This window comes from Ammodytes marinus, assembly GCF_949987685.1.
Source record: "Ammodytes marinus genome assembly, chromosome: 22".
Taxonomy (NCBI): Eukaryota; Metazoa; Chordata; class Actinopteri; order Uranoscopiformes; family Ammodytidae; genus Ammodytes; species Ammodytes marinus.
In genome coordinates, this window is record NC_137226.1 from 273825 (window position 1) to 295704 (window position 21880).

Consider the following 21880-nt stretch of genomic DNA (forward strand, 5'->3'; position numbering starts at 1 on the left):
CTCCAAATTCATGTTGTTAGCTAGATAAGGTAAGCTCGGGGGTTACTTCATTGTAACGTGATGTTACCCTCAGCGGGGTTAGCTCGATGCAGCTCCCATAACAAGTTGTATAACCTAATCCATTAGTCACGCTGTAGTGATAAGTTACAGAACCAAGATCCAACATTTTAATTTTGTGAAGTTGTCGAAGTCGAGAATGGTCTTTGCTGTCAGTCGTTGCGGTGGCTGCCAAAAAGAGATTTCAGTCCACAGTTTCAGCATGTTAACGCTATGTAGCCATTTGTACTGATGCTTTATTGGACCAGAGCCCTCTTAGTCTCGTTTACGTTCTGAAATCATGGACGTATATTGGCTTAAATACCTTTTGTTATTTGACTGAAAGACCGTTTTGGGAGGATCACTTTTTGGCAACACACCAACATACACAAACTGTAATCTGGCAACCTAGCAATATTGAAAATGTCTGGTCATACACAAGCTCAAGAATGTATTTAAATATATAATATCTAGGCATACTTTTATACATATTTTTATAATTCAGCCGGGGGGAAAAAGGAGTGCAAAGGCTGTATTTGCCCTTTGTTATTCTTACATGTTTCTTACATGTAGTGTGTGTGTGTGTGTGTGTGTGTGTGTGTGTGTGTGTGTGTGTGTGTGTGTGTGTGTGAAATAAGTTATTAATTAGTAACCATTTCCTACATCAAGGCAAGGCAAGGCAAGGCAAGGCAAGGCAAGGCAAGGCAAGGCAAGGCAAGGCAAGGCAAGGCAAGGCAAGGCAAGGCAAGGCAAGGCAAGGCAAGGCAAGGCAAGGCAAGGCAAGTTTATTTATATAGCACAATTCAGACACAAGGCCACTCAAAGTGCTTTACAGGGGCAAGATAAGAATACATAAAACACATTATAAAACATTTAAAAGCGAATAAAAGAAGCAAATAATAAAAAAAAATAATAATTAAAACTCGATTTAAAAACATAATAAAAGAAGCAAATAAAATGAAAATTGCAAGTTAAAAAGGAAACAAAAAAGTCTTCAGACTTGATTTAAAAGAACTGAGAGTTGCAGCAGACCTCAAGTTCTCTGGGAGTTTGTTCCAGATTGTTGGTGCATAAAAACTAAAAGCTGCTTCTCCTCGTTTAGTCCTAACTCTAGGGACTGTAAGTAGACCTGTCCCAGACGACCTAAGGGCTCTGGGGCCGGTTTCCCAAAGCCTTCGTAGAGCCTTCTTAACGCTACGTCATTCGTAACCCCTACGTAGAGTTCCTACTTAACATTTCGCCTGTTTCCCGAAACGTTCTTTGCTACTGTAGAGAAAATTAACTTTTAGAGATGCCCACTCATATGTTACACATATTACACATAATAGCTTTAAATCAGCAGGCCCTAGATTGAGTAAAAAATCACCCAGACAGTCTTATTACGGCTGTCTGTTTACAAAAGAAGAAGTGACACTTACAGGGAACTCAGACTGACCTTAAAGCACATACAAACACAGAACAGAGAAAGTGGCAGATGAAGAAGTACATCATTACATAACAAGACACATTTGACAGTTGGTTGTTAAGAACATACAAACCCAGATTTAGTGAAAGGTCACTAAGAGAGTTTGAATCACCAGACAGTCTTATTTCGGCTGTCTGTACATAGATTAGAGAAGTGACACTGGCAGGGAACTTAAACTGACCCTAAGCACCTGTAAGATTGCAGAAGTGAGACGTGTAAAGAACTTTGGTTGACCTTAAAGCGCACACACACACACTTAGAATAAGACAGAGTTGCATAATGAAGATGTACACTATTACATGACAAGATGTGCCAATTGACACCATTGACAGTTGAACATGTGCCTTGACCACCAGATTAGATTAGATTAGTTTAATGAGGGCCCCCACTTAATGCACCTCGACAACATGCACACATCATCACTGATAAGAAGAGGAAGATGAACCCTGGAAGAGAGAGAGCCAGTTTGGGTGGAATACCTAGAGCTCCCAACCAGGCCACGTATAGTAACTACGCCCCGCCTGCATCATGTTTTGACTTTGACCTATGGGACCTCACAAGAGGAATCCCTATATATACTATGCGCATTATTGTCTAAGCGCCTTCTCTTTGAGAACTTAACTCTAGGTTGACTTCTCATATTTAGGACCGTGCACGCTTGACTGTACGGAGCCATCTATTCTGCTTTTTGGTGAAATAAATATCACTTTATTAACTTTACCTCCTGACTGGAAACCCTGTCCTTCATGCATCCTGGTTGACTTATTTTCACAACACTACGAATCTCTTTCGTACGTCCTACGTTGGTAAGGTTGGTCTGGAGCGCCCGCAGAGCCTTCTTAGCTCTACCGTAGGGATGTTTCAGCTCTCATTTGTGTCATTTAACTAATAAATCTGACTGTATTTCATATCAAACGGACACAGCGATGACTGTATTAAATAACAAACTGTTAAAAACGATAACTGTATAGCGTACATATCACATTTAAAGTAAGCTATATATGTTAGCAGAATACCATTCACTCTGATTCACAAAGTGTTCAAACTATAAGTAGCCTACATAGTCATCTAACTGACTTGACAATCAGCATTAACTGATTGGATGCGATGTCCGTCAATATGAAAATAGGCTACTTTATACGTGATACACTACAGCCTACAGTCGGATCGTTTTTATCAGTTTGATATTTAATACAGTCATCGCTGTGTCCCTTTGATATGAAATACAGTCAGATTTATAAGTTTAATGACAAGTGAAGTCCCTGCGATCGCTGTGGCATCGCCAGAGATAGGCTTGGCTACTACACAGCAAATTCGTGAGTGTTAATTTAACACCCAGGGTGTCAAATTTAACACCAGCAAAGTGTCTATATGTGTCCACACTCAACAGTGTTAAAGTAACACTTTTAAAAATGTTAAACAGGTAACACTAATTTTTTGTTAATCTAACACTTCTCATTGTTAAAATTCAACACTGTTCCACACTTTTCAGGGTTAATTTAACATTATTGTGGTGTTGGTGTTAGATTTCAGTGTTAAAGGTAACACTCATTGTTTGTTGAATTAACACTTCTCATCGTTAAAAGTCAATACAATTCAATTACAGTTGGGTGTTAATTTAGCATTATTCTGGTGTTAAAATAACACCAGCTTTTATTACATATGAACACCAAAGTAGTGTTGAATGCACAAAAAAATTACACTTGTAGGGTGTCATTTTCATAACTACTGGGTGTTGTTACGCGGGCTATCACTACTGTATTTCCTGACACAGTAGGTTACCTACATAATAAAGACATCAATGCAGAAATGTTGTATACAATGGCCTTTGTATTAAATCCATATTCACAATCAAATCAGACATAAATCAACGCACATCTCGTACAAAACAACAGTAGGGCACAATATATGTTAAATGGTTATCAATAAGTGACCATTGCCTATCAAATGGTCGATAATAAACCAAGTCAGAGAGACAAATGATGGAAAACAAATCATCAACTTCCTCGATTATAAAACCATTAAGGTGGTCATCAAAAGATAATGTAGTAACTTCTGAAGTTAACAGAAACGCATTATCATCGTTGATAATAACATTGATAATCTTTCTGAAAACAGGCATTTCATGTTCAGTGTCAATACAAATGATCATTCCAATATGATATTCAGTTCCATAGTTTTTCACCCAAGATGTTGTGGACACAAGGGAAAGTACACTCAATGGCCGCGTTTCCCAGATGCGATCGTTCTTTGGGGCCAAAGAAGGGTCGAAAGAAGGGTTCGCCAAAGAAAGAAGGGTTCGCCAAAGAAGGAGCGTTAAGATACGGGTGTTTCCCAGATGGCTTCTTAAGTCCCTTCTTTGGAGAGCCGTAAGATGAAGCGAAAGAAGCATCGAAAGAAGTACTTTGGTGGGAGCTGTCCACCGCGGTCGTGCTGAAACTGAATAAATCGATGCCAGGCAAATCGATCACCCACCTCTTTATCAGCGCATAAGTCACACACAGCGCCCCGTGGTCCCCCGCACAGGTTCAATTAGTTTAAGTATGTAGCGTTTGTGTGGGTGCGAGTGTGTGTGTGTGTGTGTGTGTGTGCCAACAGGTGTATCCAAGTAGTAATCAGGCCCATTAGCGCATATATACCCCCGTGGATATAGGCACACATATGTGAGAATGGAAAGAACCGGCGTCAAAAGAAGCAAGCGGGCACCGGCGTTTACCGCAGAGGAGATGGGCGTCTTGGTGGACGAGGTCTGGCAGCACCAGGATATCTTATTCGGGGGAACAAAGGGCAAAAAAAATATCACCGTCAAGAACCATGTTTGGAAGGCCATAGCCCAAAAGATGTCCCCCTCCAGCCCATGTGGTCTGCGTGACTGGGGCGCTATCCGAAAGAAGTGGCAGGAGTTCCAGAGCCAGACTAAGAGGAAGAGTGCCAAGGTGAGGAGCGAAGCCATGGGCACGGGTGGTGGAGCACCGGGTGGGACGACCCTCACTCCCGACGAGGAGAAAGTCCTCTCAATTATCGGGAAGACGGCCTCTGAAGGCATTAGTGGGGGCATCGATGTGCTGGGGGACGAGGGGCTCTCATTAAGTGAGGATGAAGAGGAGCCATCCGGGAGCAGAGCAGGGACGTGCACGCCACCAGGAGAGGACGACCCCCAACAACCATGGCCTGTCCCTGCGCGCCAACCAGCAGGGCCCGGTGTCCGTATGCGTGGAGGCTCACGATGGCGGCCCGCGATAACAACCTGCACCTGCAGTGAGACGCTGGTGCGCCTGGAGAGGGAGAAGCTGGAGGTGCTGCGGGGGATGGAGGGCCACCTCCAAAGACAAACTGCCCTGCAGGAAGAGGTGGTCCGGATGAAGCAGGAGAGGTTGGAGCTGCACCGGAGACAGCTGGCGCTTGCAGAGGCCCAGTTCAACCGTCCCTCCATCTCGGTGCCAATCATCTTTCCCCAGGATTCAGGTATGGGTATTTCAATGTTTTATCTGCATTACCCAATGTATCCCGTTCAATTTCACTAATCAATCTCCCTTCATTGCAGGTGATGCAGAGGCCCAGCAGTAAATGCAGCGCGGAGCCCCCCCCCCCCCCCCCCATCATATGGTTTCAATAAACTACTTTGGTTTCCTTTTCAACCATGTATTGTGTGGATCATTTTGCATTGAAATGAGGGTGTCAAATAGCAACAAAAAGTCCCAGGCAATTTGTAATTTATCTAAGCGTAGGTTCATGACATGTGCGTATTGTGCGCCCTTTCAGCACAGCATGTTTTGCGCTAATTTCCCACTTGTTACATGGTCACCTCAGAAATGTGGGCACTATACTCCCACATACTGTATGCAACAATATTTCCTTAACAATCCAGTGCCATACTTTCAGGTAAAGCACCCGGACACTGAAGCAATTAATCAGTGTGCAGGACGTTACATGTAGCCTACATCTGCTGGTTCTGTTTATTTATTTCAGCCTTCAGGCCTGACAGTGGTTGTGGGTTTATGGTTGTGGGTTTATGGTTGTGGGTTTATGGTTGTGGGTTTATTAGTGATCAGTGCTTGGCGACTTGTGGTGAAGGGGTAGGGGCTGGGGTTGTTGGACCTCAGAAGAGGTGGATAAGTTCCTGTCTGGTCTGGGCTCCGGCCTGATGCAGTACTGCTCGCACATTGCGGGGGGCGGGGTTCGGGGCTTCGTCCTCTGAATGTTGCTCTTCAACAGGAGGCGGCTCATCTGCGCCAACGCGCACTGCAATGTTGTGCAGCATGGCGGTGACAACAATCACTTGGCAACACTTGATTGGTGACAAGCGCAGCCCCCCCGACGAACGATGAATGCACCTGAAGCGGGACTTCCAAATGCCAAACACCCGTTCGATCTTCGTCCTGGTGCTTGTGTGGGCCTCATTGAATCTCTCCTCCTGTGGTGTTGCTGGGTTGGTTACCGGCGTGACGAGGTAACTCCGGAGAGGGTAGCCACTGTCCCCTAGGATGATGCCCCGGCCAAACACTCCTCTGCCAGCCTTCTGCCCCACAGCTGAGTTGGCCCACATGAAACTGTCGTGAGTGCTGCCTGGCCACCTGGCGACGATGTCAGTGATGAGGCCATTGTGATCCACCACCACCTGCGTGTTTATGGCCGCGTAGTGCTTGCGACCAATCCAGCACGGATCCACCAGGGAGGGATTGTGGATTGGAATAAGGGTGCCATCTACCAGACCGATCACCCGGGGGATCCCAGCCACTGCGTGGAACCCTTGGTGGACCATGCGGACCTCGTCCCGTGTGGTGGCCATCTTGATATGGGTCCGGGCATGGCGCAGGAGAATTGGTGTCACAGCTGCCACACTCCGTGACACCGATGCCTTGCTGAGGCCGGTGCCGTCCCCCACCACCTCCAGGAAGCTCCCCACTGCGTAAAAACGCAGAGCAGCCAGGAGCTGCACCTCCGGGCTGAGGGCAAAATTGCAGCGGGTTGCTCTCTGGATGTGTGGAGACACCAGAGTTATTAGTCGTTGGATCTCCGCACGGGGCAGCCGGTACTTTGCCTGGACGGCCCGGTCTGACAGCACGTCCAGTGGGGAGAAGTTCTGACGCACGTAGGCGTTAATGTAAACCGTCTGGCTTCGCGCACGGCGACGCGGCTGGTTGGCAGCGAGAATTTGCTGTATTGCAGCCATGGTTTCTCACACGCGCGGACTTTGGCAACGCCTTTATATAGAGTAGCAGGTGGATCCGCTCTCAATGAGGTTCAGCTGAATTCAATTCAATCTGTTTCCTTGATATCTGTGAAATGCCACAGGGTTGTTGATGTTTTTTTATGTGTAGTACTATAAACTCTTGTGTGTGGAAAACGTAAACCTGTAATTCATTAAAAAAAAAAATTCTCTATTAGTTTATGTTTATTGCGCCAGGTCCGCATTGAGCATTGTTTTATTATTTCGAAAAGTGGAGGAAATAAATTTCCCTACGCGGCATGATCACTGACGATTTGGTCGCTAAGAAGGTTGAAAGAGTGGGTCAGCTCCGTCGTACAGTTCCATCTTAGTGAAAGTACTACTTTCGCTAAGAAGGAATCTGGGAAACGCATTCTTCTTTCACAGCGTTCTTAAGTGCGCTCCAAAGAAGAACTCTGCCCAAAGAGGCTCTTTGGGATTCTGGGAAACGCGGCCAATGTCTGATTAGACCTCAACACATCACTGCCTTCGAAATGACTTGGTGGAACTTGTTTAATGGGACCAAACTGAAACCTTTTGAAATTAAAATTCTCCCAATGAAATGCCAATTGATTCTGATGCTTCTTAACTAACGATTTGGTAATATTTTTGAAATTTTTGACCGACCTTTTAAAGAAATTATGTTTCCCCTCAAAACGCATACACCACATGTGTATTAGGGGGCCTACTTTTCTAATACACCGGGGATAGTGAATCATTAGATGATGCTTAGGGATGAGCCTTTTATCTGAAAAAACTGATATGAAGAGTCTGTGATGGTCCGCAATGAGATGTTTTAAGTAATATGTCATACCATCAGTTATGATCGGTGAAAAGACAATGTTTAAAATTTGGATCAAAAGTAAGATTACATGCCAATACTTGTTGTCACTTTCAACCAGATCACCAAACATTAAGGGCGTATTGCGTATGAGGCACCATGACTGAATGGCATTTAGACCAAGGCTATTACTGCCATCATCAAGTTTGATTCCACTGGGTTTGTTTTTTCTCTCGCTGTAGCCATAGTTAAAACTCTGAATTCTTTCTGAAAGATCCCTCACACGTAGAGTGGATTCCTTGATCAGGCACTGAAATAGAAGTTTGAGCTCATATTGTACGACCCCCTCAAGCAAATCATGCATGATATCCACGGCATAATTTTCTGAGCAATGAAAAAACCTTAGTGAATTTAGGGGGCAGGCTCTTTTAACACCAAATGAGTGGACAAGACCAGGATTTTGTGCTACCATACGGACATGTTCTGCATTGAGCTCTTTTGTGCGGAGAGTTACATCTGGGTCATCTTCACTGAATACGGATTGCAAATGAACTTTGTCAACTAAACAAAACCGGCAACAATAGGTTGCACTGAATGACTCAACCATTCCGAAAAGGCCATGTATAGCTAAATTATCTCCAGTAACCTGAATAACTGTCCCTTTTAATGGTGTATCTGAAAACGGCACATGAATTCCATCTGTTTCAAGAATGTTTAAGTCATCAATGAGTGGCTTTAGAACAGGACTAAATCCGTACTTCTTTAAACCCTCTGAATGAAAAAGTGAAACAAGATGAATATTCATCAAAACCGAGTTAAGCTTGGTTGGAAGATTTTTCAGAATGAAGTAAATACACCCGAGTTTGTGTATACCCTTTTTAGACCCAAGCGGATTGGCTGTTTCGAAGTCATCGTAGTAAAGTTGGATTTGGATGGCAGGTTGTTGTTGAGAGAATAATGCATGATTTTTAAAGAATGAACCATCATTAATATCTCTGAGAATTCCTTCCTTATGAAGTTTTACTTGCTGAAAACAACTACTAAGTTCCTGATTTGAAAACATTGACTCAAGGGTTCCTAAAATGGGTACATAAACAAACTTGTCATTCACCGGAACCTGACTGTAAAGACCAGTAGTTTTGTCTCTACGCACATCATAGCGTATCCCGAGAACATGTTCTACAGGCTCAACAATTTTCCATTTTTTTTCAAAATGCTTTTGCCTCTTTGTTTCAGTATTGAGAAGTGAAAATGGATTTTCTAGCTGATCAAGACATTCTGTGACTTTGCTGTGAACTTGTTCAGATACTTCACTCGAAACACATTCTAAAACAGCCTCCTTTGCTTGGATATGGACATCATTCACCAATTCTTCCATTGAAACAACTAAAGACTGGACAGTGCTTTCTGGAACACCTGATGCCTGTACTTGTGCGATAATTGAACTACACATATCTACAAGTGGCCTGTGCTTAGGGTCGGAAGAGCACATAACAGGAACAGTTTCTACTGGCAGTGAACCAGTATCAAAAACACTAACACTCTCCAAACTATCAGCAGAACTAGAGGGTGCCGAATGATGTCTTAGTAAATGTTTCTTAAATCCAGAGTAAGTATTGAAAGCACACGAACAACCATGCTCTACACATCTCAAACGCAGCAAACGCCCTGGGTACAAAGCATGACAAAATTTCAAATGCTGAAAAAGAGCCGAACAATTACTATGTTGTACCTTGCAGATAAAACAAGTAAACATTTTCAGGCTTAAATGTTGTTAATTCTCACTCTGATTTCTTTGATCCTTGGACTTTCCTTTGCAGTTGCTGCATCAATGTCATACACTGTTGTCTGCAGGAATGTGTAGAAGTTGAACAGCGCCTCATTGTAGGACACAGCGAACACAAAGTGTGACTTAAAAAGTTCGTCGAAGGCGGCCACTGCTGTCTGCGCCAAACAGGGCATGGCCTTTTGGTCCAGGGCGATGTAGAACTTCTGTATGCTTCTCCTACTTTCTCCAACGCAGAGGAGCAAAGGCTGGGTTGGTCCAACTTTCTCAAGGAAGGTCGCCATGCTTGTCCCCACCTGAGATAGATTGGAGAAATGGGGAGCGGGGAGCGGGGAGGGGGCAAATAACAGATAAACCCATTATTCATTAGATGGATATACAGTAACAACATCTAATGTCGTCACTCTTAATTTCCTAATAAGGCTTCATGTTGTGGATGTACTTAAATATGTAAAAACATCAGCTAACCGTTGTTAAGAATCAAAGCACTAAATCACATACCTTCATGAACTTCACCGCATGCTCGGCAGCTTCGGAGGCACTGATCTTTCCATGTTTTTTTCCTTTTGCCGTCGGAGGTAGAAGATGAATGAGCAGGAGGATGGCTGCCAAGTCACTGTCCCATCCTAGTGGGTTACAATAGTACACAAACTTTATGAGAATGCAGGTATGGACAATAGTATACAGTAATGCAAGAATGTATCCATGTCTATTGGATTAAGATGACATGAACTCCATGAGAATAAAGGCATGGACCACAGAATAATGCATGGGCCGTCCAATACTTTTCAATGAAGGGCCAAAAGTCAATTGAGGCAGAGGGCCAACAGCCAAAAGTCAATCAAGGTGGTGGACAGCCAAGGGACTAAACATTCATGTTGCTGTGCATGGAATGTAATATGCCCATTGTACACCTTAGCCCCAATATAGTGTAATGTTAATTGTGTAGTGGGGAAAGGAAATGCAACAATCTATCAATAACGAAAGACATTCAGGAAAATAATAATTATCCTGTAAAATCAAGAATAAATTCATGTTTACCAACCATAGTCACTGGATTCCTCCACAGCAGACAGAAGGTCATCCAGATGAGTGCTAGGGCGAAGGTCTTTGCAGAGGGCAATTACTCTAGATTTGTAAAATGTTGGCCATCTTGTAGTGAACTTGCCAGAGATGTCCTCACCGAAGAGCATTGTGAAATCTTGGCCAATCTAAAATATACAAAATGATAGAAGAATGCATCATCAGAATTTGTTTTCACAAGAAAAACATAATGTGACACACTGTGATTGTATCCTAAGGAGCCAGAACATATCAATGGGTATTGTTTAGGGGGGACACAACCCCTGTATTTATTTATTTCACACCACATGCCTGAATTCAGGCATGGTGCCTGAAAACTTTAAGCCCTGAAAGTGCATAAAAGAACTAAATTACACTATTAATAGTCAAGCTATTTCTTACCAAGCCTGGTGTGTCCAAGAAGCGAGGGAATTCATCAAGGATAAGAGATGTCTGGTTTGGATCGTGGATCATTTTCTGTCTGTGCTTGAATGTTGCCCTCATTTTGTCCTTCACAATTGTCTTGTCTGACGAGTGTTTCATCGTCGACATTGCTTCTCTGCATTCACTACCTGATAGCTGTTGAGCTGGTGTGGCCTCACGGAAAGTCTTTGGGCTACTGTGATGAACAGGCTTGGGGCTTCTCTTTGAGTCACTTGCAAGGTTGCGCTGGACTGTCTTCAATCGATAGGCCAAGTATCCTTGCCCACTGTGAGAGTCGTAGAAATGTTCCTGACAACGAAATAGACAACATACACCAATCTCATATAGAAGAGGACCTCGTCTGGATCTCCAAGTTAGGCTTCTCTCTTGTGTTGTACACAATCAAAATTTGCATGAAATATGCATGTTACAGAGTACTTACATAGCCAGTTGGTGAGGAAGTGTCTTTTAGATTAGGAAATAGGGTGACTATTCCAAGGGCATAAGTAGTACGGGTATTGACAGGTGGAATCCTCCTAAATTAAGTGAGTTGTAGACATAATTTACAAAATTAAAAATACTAATTACTTAACCATGTTGACCATGGCACAACATCACAAGACAAACAAAAGTGCCATGACAGCAGAATTACTTACCCATGGCTTTCAATCATGTCTGCCACCAAGATGTTGACAAGCTTCTTTCTGGTAAGATCAGAGAGCGATTTGGTCCTTTCATACTCTTTGATCACATCCTGGCCACCAGGCTTTTGATGAAGGGCCACAAAAACCAACTGGGACAAAAAACATGTGTCAAAAAAAAACACATTGGAAAAGTTTGGCTTAAGTACAATAACAACTTTAAAACTCACATCTTTTGCCACTTTACTGTCAGGTGGTCCATCAACCAGCTGCCTTCTTCGTGCTTTGGTACTCTCTAAAATTACAGTGGAGGATGAGCTTGCTGTAGAGCTTGAAGACTCAACTGATGAGCAGGAGATTGTAGAATCGAGTGGAGAGCATTGTTCCTCAACCGAGCAGATGGAGACCTCCGAGAGCTCATTCTCAGCTACGGAAACAGAGCGTACTTAATCAAGTTCAGACAAATTATCCATTTTTCAAAAGCACCATTCCTAAGGATGCTAAATAGACCCACAGTACTAAATCTACCATGTTCCTCATAACGGTTTGAAAAGGAAAGGACCTTCTAATGGGGGTTAACTGTTTGTGGGTATATTCTCATAGAGGATTCCAACAGTTGTGGAGTATATCATTGCTTTTAATTGTAGAAAATAAACAAACCTTCAACTTATCTTTAGGCCTACAGTATGTATAATAGATTCTGATGTGCAGTGGATGCTGAACTAAACGCAGTAAAATATGTTCTTCTTTTACATACCAGAGTGCTCAGTAAACACTTTGAATGACACTGTAGAAGCTCTTAGTAGTTCATCGAATATATCAGCAGATACATCAACCCCCGCAGAGTCTTTCAGGTTCACATCAGTTCCATCTGGCAAACTGAACTTGGTGGAAACTGAAAGACAAAACATCTTATCAGGTCCTAAAACCACACATCTTTTCAGTTTCAAAACATCAATTAAACTAACACATTGAGGTTATTTGTCAGAATCATGAATGAAATTAAATATCTAGCTACCTGCTTTAAACGCAGAAATCAATTTGAAAATATTAAGTGAACAGGACTCAGAGGAGCTTACTTATGGCACATATAAACCCAAATAAAAATAGGAGAAGCCTTGTCTGTAGTGTAATTGTCTTAGATGGAGCTATAATAGACTCCATCACAACACACTTGCTGTTACAGCCCGTCACGTAGTAGCTAAGGCAGGACGGCAGTGTTGCCATGGCATTGACAAACAATTGCAAATCCCAACTACTGGCTCATACATTTATTTTAAGAAATTCAAAATATTGTATGATTTAAACCATAATAGGTTAAACTATCAACATAACTCGTGCATCTCTATCAATATAATTTCATTTCAACTTTCGAGAGATATTTCAGCATATCACGAACAGATCGCCAGCAGCCACCCTGCCAGCAAGGTTCCCACAACAAAATTTGCATACCACAGTCTCCACAGGAGGGCACGAGCCATATACCAGACAGCATGGACACATTATTACGAGCCGTTGCTGCCTGGCAGAAGTTTCAGTTCGATCTGACTAATATGAATATTGCAATATACAAAACAATATTTCCCGCTCAAGAGTTAAACCAAATATGAATTAGTCCAACAAGGACTGAAAAAACAACAACAAGGGACTGTATATCTATCCCGTCCATTATTTTAAATGTCTCTACTTTGTCCGAAAAAAAATATATAGGCTATATAGAGAGAGGACTGTCTCCACGCTCTCAATATCTGAGAACACGCAACGGAAAAAAACTACCGGGCGGTCTTCAAGAAAAAAAGTCTTCGAGTGTCTTTGTATTGTATTTCGAATAAAAAAAATAGTACAGTGCTGGCCAGCAAAAAAATGTTTATAGAGCTCTATAAGTGTGAGGTGTTTTGCCTATAATTTTCAAGGAAGTTCAGAAGACGTGACGGCTCCTCACGCCCACTAGGCACTGGAAAACAGTCGGGAAACAGCGGCAGCTTCTTTCAGCAACGTGGATAAACTCGGCTGAGTTTCGTTCTTGCGGTCTTGTTAAGATTAACTTTGCCAACCGGCTTCCGGTTTACTATCAAAACAAACCGAGTACTTTGTGCGGCAAATACTACACTTAAAATACTTATTTTACAAGTTAACTCCAAAATAAACACCGGAAGAATATCAGCGTGGCGACACATTGCTCATCTACATCCAAGAAAGCTTCCCGCTAAACAATCCCAAAGGAGGACGATAAATGAACCGTAAAACAGCAGTCGTAAAGCTACCGTAACTTAGAAGTGGTCGCAACACTTAGAGAAACGCACCATTCAGTGATAATACGAAAAAACATTAGCTGACAGAAAATACACCTGGGTTACACATACATCATCATCACGTAATTCTAAAAATACATGGCTAGTAGGCATATGCGGGACCATCAACGCTTAGATAGGTTGCTGTATCACTTACCTTCTTCAATACATTTCAAGAAATCGTAGGTGTCATCAATTGTGGGAACTCGGACCCATTTGCGGACTCCCTTATAATCCGCTTGAACCAGCATTTCTTTGGAGAGAAGGACAATACCAGCTTAGACAACATAATTACTTTGCCCCTGTCAGGTGCTTTTCTTTGAGAACACTTAGCCGCGTTTTCGCAGAAGCTAGCACTGCCTGGCAATCGAGGTTAACTTTCTCAGCAGTGAATTTAGCATACATAAAACGCATACTCGATAATGGCTTCATCATACAAGTATAAATGAATAAAAATAATTTCATTTTGACGATAATGAACAGCACACATGGGTAAAATCATGTATACTTGTGTACAATCCTCTATTTCTGAGTCTATGATTTGGCTAGTCTACCGCATGGTCAACCGTCTTCGGTGGCGAGGTCTAATGTTAAATAATTCAATGCAAAATAGAGTTCTAAAACTCGAACACATAAGCAAGTAACTGATCACAAGAACAATGTACCCACATAAAACTGTACAATAGTGAAAAATCTACTTACTTTCTCAAAGTTATCTTCCAATGTCAGCTCCAGATATGAAAGAAAATGGCGGTTGCAAGGAGAATGATTTGTAGGCGTGGCTAGTATCTACGTCATGACCAAATTTAACGACGATGTAAACAACACCCAGATTTGACAACTTAATCTTCTCAAAAAAATTACAAGCAGTGTCATTTTGTCCCCCAGCGGTGTTAATACAACACCAACACTCTATATTTAACACCAACACCCACCATTTAACACCGACGTATTTGCTGTGTAATAATGGCCGAGCCCTCCACCCCAAACATCAAGTGTCCCTTTTGTTCCTAAATCCAAGGTGGCAACCCACCTGCTCTGCATGTAATCGGCAATTAAACTTTTCGGGGATCCCGAAACTGATATCCAATCAGAAGAGAGAACGCTACAACCCGTCTCACTGCCGGTGCACGTGCAGAGCGACAGATGGGTGAATGTTTATGCGCCTACAATGGCGGAGGAGGTAAAAATCCTTCCCAATGTCTGTTTTGATGGTTTTTATCATGTTTTATCACACTTATGGATCTGAGATGATGCTAGATAACTCGCTGCTTGAAGACCGCAGTGCATTAATGTGGTGACGTGGGGACGAGCGAGGGGACTGCTAACTGCAGTCACTGACAGGAAGTTAGCTAAAAGAACCATTCCGCTTACTGAACCTTTATTAACATAGGATGACTGTTAGTGTTAACATGCAGTGACCCTCTTGGCAGAATCTGCTCTAATGAGAGAAATGGCATTTGATTGATTTAGCAAGAGCAGTGAAAACGTGACTCGTCACAGTGGAGCAGCAGTGAGGGATGCACGACTATTAGTTTTAACGGCATTTATGTTTGAGATTCATAAACTGAATATAAAATGGATGTAGCATCCAGGCTGATCTCAGTTATTCTAACTGCATCCAATACAGAGTAAAACATTTCACAATAGAAATCAATTCTTGTGCCAGGTTTAATAAGCGTGGGCGTAGTAAATGTATTGCGTCCCCAATGCTTAGTGTCACCTATGTGTTTTCATTTGTTTGGTGTTATCAGTAACCGCTTCAAGCTAAACAAACAACGACGAGTTTGAAAACACAACGGAAAATCACCCACACACCTGTGTTCCTATGAAGCATGAAACGAAAGCCATGTATTATCTATTCATGCACTGACACAACATATCTTGGGATCAATCTTGTTCAGGGTTCTCAACCCTCACGCAATGAGAGTGAGACACACGCATTTCAGGCAATTCACACGCTCCACGCCACACCTTGCATTTCTCACGCAAATTATAACTCTGCCAAACATTTTTTTTTTTTTATATATAGCTTCGATAAATCCTGGTCGTCACCACCATCACCTAGTGTTGCCACCCGTCCCGTTTAAACCCGAAATTGTTCTCTTTTTTCACCAGCTGTCCCGAGGAAAGTAAAATCTCTCCCGGGACACAATTTGTCCCGTTTTTTGGGGAAAAACTAATTTGATTTCCTTCGTTCAGTAGTTAAGGCCGTTTCACACGGGCCGAGGCGTTTGTTGCGCCCACTAATGCATTCTCAATGGAGAGCCGAGCGGGCAGAGAGAAGGCGCAGAGTTTCGTCAGGCGGCAGGACAAGCGTGCAGGGGCGGTCTTAACGATCTCGGGGCCCGTTTCAAGACCCTGTGTGGGGCCCCCCCCACATTTATTTTTCTATGAATAATGCTTGTGGATGCTCCCCGCAAAAATAAAAAATATTGTGGAAACTAGTTGGTTCATAGACGGATTATGAGATAATACGCCCAGACTCTTAACCTCTTCCGCCCGAGAGCCCCCGGTACCGGGGGCAGCTGCGCTTTTCGCAACATACACCATATAAGGGCATGCTAACCATGTAGCAACATATCATGAAGCACACCCACTTAACGGAAAGTATCTCGGCTAAAAGCTCATGATATTTATTTTGACCTAATCGAAACACAAGTCTGACACCAAGCAACTAAATGAGCAGGTAGAAACAAAAGACGCTAACGGCACATGTCCGAACAAATCGGCGCTAGCGATTATGCTACTTCATGCTAACGATACAAACAGCAAGTCATATGAACACAGTGTTGCCTCCTTGTGATTGGCGGATAAGTGTTGTTGTCGTGTATCTGGGGTCTGTATCTCGATCCTATTGGCTCTGACGGATCATCCACATTGACCAATGGATTGAATGAAGACGTTGCGGGTGATTGACAGCCCCGCGAAAATTGACAGCTCCGTAACAAAACAGCGGTTTTCGACTATTTAGATAATAGACAATTTGTGTTGGTTGTCTTGCCATTTTCTTCCGCACACCACCACAAGGAATAACGGCAGACAGGGTTCACAGTTTCGGAGCTACTAGAGACTAGACATAGCCTACTACATATTGACAGCGGCGCCCGGCGTAGTCCTGTCAACTCACCGTCGGAGGAGGAGGAAACCTACTGCAGCGAGAACTGGATCCGGACAGCAGCAGTAATCAGATTACCTAATTATAGGCTATTTATTAAATCTGCTCCAGTTGGAGATACACTTCAGTTCCTTTGTATGGTGTTCTTTGAATGGGAAAATGTATAGGTCTGGTTTATTTTTCAAAACAAAGCCAAAACTGTTTTTAGAACAGTATTTAGATGGGTGGCTAATTTCCGCCTGAAAAATGTCTCTACTAAAACCTCTCTAACTTTGCTTTGCTTTACTTTATTAGCACCATTCTTGGCACAGGTAATATTCAGATTGTTTGCTATTATTTTCTGGAGGTTTTGGGCTGCAACTGCATGTTTCAAAGGGGATATTCACTCACAAAAGTGTACAGTTCTGTTAGGCGGAAATTAAATCTTTTGTTTATGCTGTGTTCCATCTTCATTTACTCTGACCCAGTAACATCTATACTTATGCTTACACCTTCTCAGCAATCTCACAAGTGTTACCTTTATTATGATACCAAGATTATTCATATAGACCTTGTAGTTGCAGAGATATACTCTATTCAATATGGCCATGTCATTTTCGAGCGGAATCCTGAGCCAGAGGCCTAGGGCTTAAGAGGTTAAAGGCCCCCTGTTAACAGAATTTAATTTGCGTTATGATTGTATAATATTTTAATGCTCAATACATGCTTTCTGGCTGTTGAACTTTGTCCCAGTAAACTAACAGCCCCAAAGTGTTTTGCTAAGACAAAAGTTGTTGTTTAGCCTTGAAGAAGAAACTGCCTAATAAGATTTTGGCACATACAGAGGTATGACGCATTCATGTGCACAGTAGTTGAGAAGAAAAGACTCCCTAAATTTCCCATATCCTGTTATCTGCCTAATTAAAAACATTTCTGCTTTCGCCAGCAAAACAAGGGCTGGACACACCAAACTTAGTGTGTGTTTGCGCACACACCACCTTCTCTTGCATATAATCCCATGTACACTGTTCATTTCTTTGTATTCAACCATGTACCAATCCAGATACATTGTTGATTCCCTTGTATGCTGTTTGCAAGTAAATTTCACCTGCTTTTCAAGAAAGCCTGACTCAGTTCTAATTATTACAAACACTTTGGGGTTTTAATAATTCTAGTAACAAATGGTCCTTCGAGCCGGATCCAACATCCTCTTCTCTGGACAAGAAGAGCCTGCACCGTGAACGGGGGGAGTCCAAGATCTCTCGACAAAAGACCTCCAGTAAACAGAGCTACAAAAGAGGCTGTCTGCAGACTCTACTTGGACGGAGGAGGGGTGACGGAATCCAGAGCCAAAACTGAGCGAGTCGAGGCTTTCTTCAAATCAGGTGAATATAAACAGCTGATTTTGTTTTGTCCAGGAATTATGGTAATTCCTTTGTTTTATGTATTAGATAGATAAACTAGTTTATTGATGGTGGTGTTCTCCATTTTGGTTTTGTCCATCTCCGGGAGAATTCCTAGTAGTAGTGTTGCCCATCTTGGTTATTCAAACACTTGGGGATATACTCCGGCAGGGTTCTGCTCCCGGGGGTTTGTCTCTGACTGGTTGGGTCCATCCGTGGGAGACTGACTGCTTTTGGTGTTTGAGAATTTACACTGTCAAAAACAAAAGTCTCACGTACGTAATTAAATGATCATTAGTGTGGGGTCCAGAGCTTTCCCTTTTATTCAGATGTTGATGTCTGAAAAAACCAAGTCTAGCAGTTATCTTTTGTTTCATGACACTAGGAAGTTAGAATAAAACTGAGAGTTTAACTTATGAAAACAATTGGTTGCGGTTGAAAAAACTACTGTTAGACATCATACGAGTGTTTATGAAGTTTCACTGTTTAGGAAGAACAAAAAGCTGTGATTAGTGTTAAAGGGGGGTCACTAAGAAAAAAAAAACTTTTCACATGATGTTTGCTAAGTGTTTAGTAAGTAAGTAAGTATATAAGTAAAGCTTATTCATTTAGTCTTACTACTAACAGTTTAGGAAGCATCAAATAGAGGGTTCTAGTTTTAAATTGGTGAATTTTGTTAATCAATTGGAGGGAATAGGGGTGTTCGTCCTGTTAAATTGATTAGATTTTACATTTAAAAAAAATTAAATTACTTGTAAGCAACTGCCCCTCTTACATATGATCAAATATCTGACCACATTGATAAACGCTTTAAAGTTTAGAGCTAAATATCTTGCCAATCCAAGCCCCATAGTGAACCTTAAAGATTAAAGGTGCAGTCAATCATTTGAAGTCCCAGCAAAACTTACAAAAAGCGTTCTTTTGTGTTCTTTTTATGAAAATGTTCACTGAAAAGAATTGTTCAATGCTTTTGATTTGAATTACAAGTTAAAGGGGATTTTTATGCTAAAATTTGATCATAATGTGTATTGTTGATATAAATTGATTCAAAAACTGGTTAACTGTAAAGACACCTATACTTAACCAAGATGTTAACATTTGTTATTTGAAGAACAAACTGTAACACCATGCAAAGGGAGAAAAGGAGAGAGCACAAGAAAATGTGTGTGTGTGATTCAGTCCCATGCAGAAAAGGGAGGGCCTGTCTCACTGTCTGTGTGTGCTTGTATGCTACCCAACACAGACAACCATGTGGAAGAACGAAATCAAACCTATCCTATATGTTGTTATGCATCATTGTGACATCTAGAGCAAGCACATTGGATAGGATGATATTTTAGAAGCTGTTTGCCCTGGCAGAAGAATGAGCATTTGTTTTGGAAAACATGATACTGCTCTATATTCATTCTGCTTTCAGGTGCAAGAAGAAGACCAAGCTGACATGCTACAATAAGGACAAATTGGACACTGAGGAACAATCTGAATAGGTTATGGTAATGCCTAACCATTCCCCCAGTGACTGTGATATGAAGGACACTTTGCGTCAAAATGCCACAAAGGGACTTGTCGACCAAGAAGAAGACCTAGGTTCCTGTTCCCTGGCTTCTGCAAAAGACTGTCCTCTCTGAAACTGTACATAGACGATGTTGCACCAGTACACAAACTTGCAATTTCACAACTGTAATGTTGATGTACTTGATATTATTCTGCTTGACTGAAATATATTTACTCATATGCTTTACCTTTTTGCTTAGAAGTGTATACTTAGAAAGTTGCATTAAATATTATAAAAAGGGTGGAATGTTAACAGAATTTAATTTGCGTTATGATTGTATAATATTTTAATGCTCAATACATGCTTTCTGGCTGTTGAACTTTGTCCCAGTAAACTAACAGCCCCAAAGTGTTTTGCTAAGACAAAAGTTGTTGTTTAGCCTTGAAGAAGAAACTGCCTAATAAGATTTTGGCACATACAGAGGTATGACGCATTCATGTGCACAGTAGTTGAGAAGAAAAGACTCCCTAAATTTCCCATATCCTGTTATCTGCCTAATTAAAAACATTTCTGCTTTCGCCAGCAAAACAAGGGCTGGACACACCAAACTTAGTGTGTGTTTGCGCACACACCACCTTCTCTTGCATATAATCCCATGTACACTGTTCATTTCTTTGTATTCAACCATGTACCAATCCAGATACATTGTTGATTCCCTTGTATGCTGTTTGCAAGTAAATTTCACCTGCTTTTCAAGAAAGCCTGACTCAGTTCTAATTATTACAAACACTTTGGGGTTTTAATAATTCTAGTAACACCCCCCCTCCCTATCCAGTCAGTTACATTGACTTTTCCACAAAGATACATACATTTACTGGCATAAACATATTAAGGGAGTCAGTGTTTCCCACAAGATTTTGGGATACTGTGGGAGATATCCTGTACCTTGTTGGATGGTCCGGGGGCATGCCCCCTGGAAGAAAATTGGTACAGTTTTAAAGTAAAATGCATCAATCTGATGCACTTTCAGAGGAAAATTTAGATTTAAATCAAATCTTGAGCTGCAGAAGGAACATTATTTTTCTTAAACAGGCAGCACTCTTTACTCTGCAACTGTAAAAACATTTCAGAAGATTGGTCTGCAGACCCATGTTATATGATGGAGGGGCCCATTGCAACAGATACAGGGTGGAAAGCTACTTTTTATGAACAGTATAGAATTTACACGTAGAAAGCTTATTCCTGTATGTGTGTGGGGGCCTTCAAGGCCCCTCATGAAGCCCCTTAGGGCGCACTCACACTAGTGCTATTTGCCTGTTCCATGCTCAGCACGATTCAGCACGATTCCCCCCCTCTCCCCACTCCCCCCGCTGGCCCGTGCTCACACTGCTCGTGGCCTGGGCACACTTGCACCTTGCCTACGTCACCGTGCGCGTTTAGGATTTGGAGCGTAGTCTTGTAGGCTATACGACTGTTTGTGAATATTTTCATCCAGCCAAAGTTGCATCATATATTCCACTTCCACATTAGAGCAACGAGAATCCTTAAGCTATTGTTTTTTTTTTTTTAAATGTAGCCTTGACGTAATAGGTCGCGGTGGACAGTCTCATATTTGTGCAGCACGCTGTTTATTATTAATATAACGGCCCGTCATCAGACCATACACCCGATGGTTTTATACACACACACATCGCTCCATCAAATCCAAGTCAGAACTTTTTGTATGGGCAGAGATCGTTTTTTTAAGTGTCTTTATAAAGTTTATTGTTAAACCTTAGTGTAGGCTACTGTTTCCTTATCACCGGGCCGCGGTGTGTTGTTTTGGGTGCGTCTCCACCGCCATGCGTAAAGGCAGTTATGACAGCTGACGGGAGGAAAAAGAAAAAAATCATCTGACGAACGTGAGTAAACACGAAAACCTTTTTGCTTTGCTTTCTGCGCTCACCTATTTAGCTCTCTCCCTATTTTATTAGCCCACACCTAGGCCTACACACACGTTAATTCTCACACATTTTATGTAGCTACAAGTCCAAGTGGTGGGCAATTCTGGTGCCGACTAGTAAGGCAGCGGATGTTAACGGACTATGCATCCTTAATAAATTCACGTCAGGAACGCCGCCTGTGCGCTTGCTTGTTTATTTATTTTATTTTTATTTATTTATCCTTTATTTAACCAGGTTAGTCTCATTGA

General features: G+C 42.1%; 1 protein-coding gene across 1 annotated transcript; it reads right to left on the reverse strand.

The window, feature by feature from the left end:
• Window positions 1–5600: 5600 nt before the first annotated feature.
• Window positions 5601–6674, reverse strand: LOC307268720 (putative nuclease HARBI1; the record flags this gene model as incomplete). The annotated part of the gene is made up of 2 exons (XM_080051456.1): window positions 5601–6474; window positions 6562–6674. 2 exons carry the CDS (start codon window positions 6672–6674, stop codon window positions 5601–5603), a joined length of 987 nt encoding a protein of 328 aa, XP_079907582.1.
• Between the last annotated feature and the right edge of the window lie 15206 nt (window positions 6675–21880).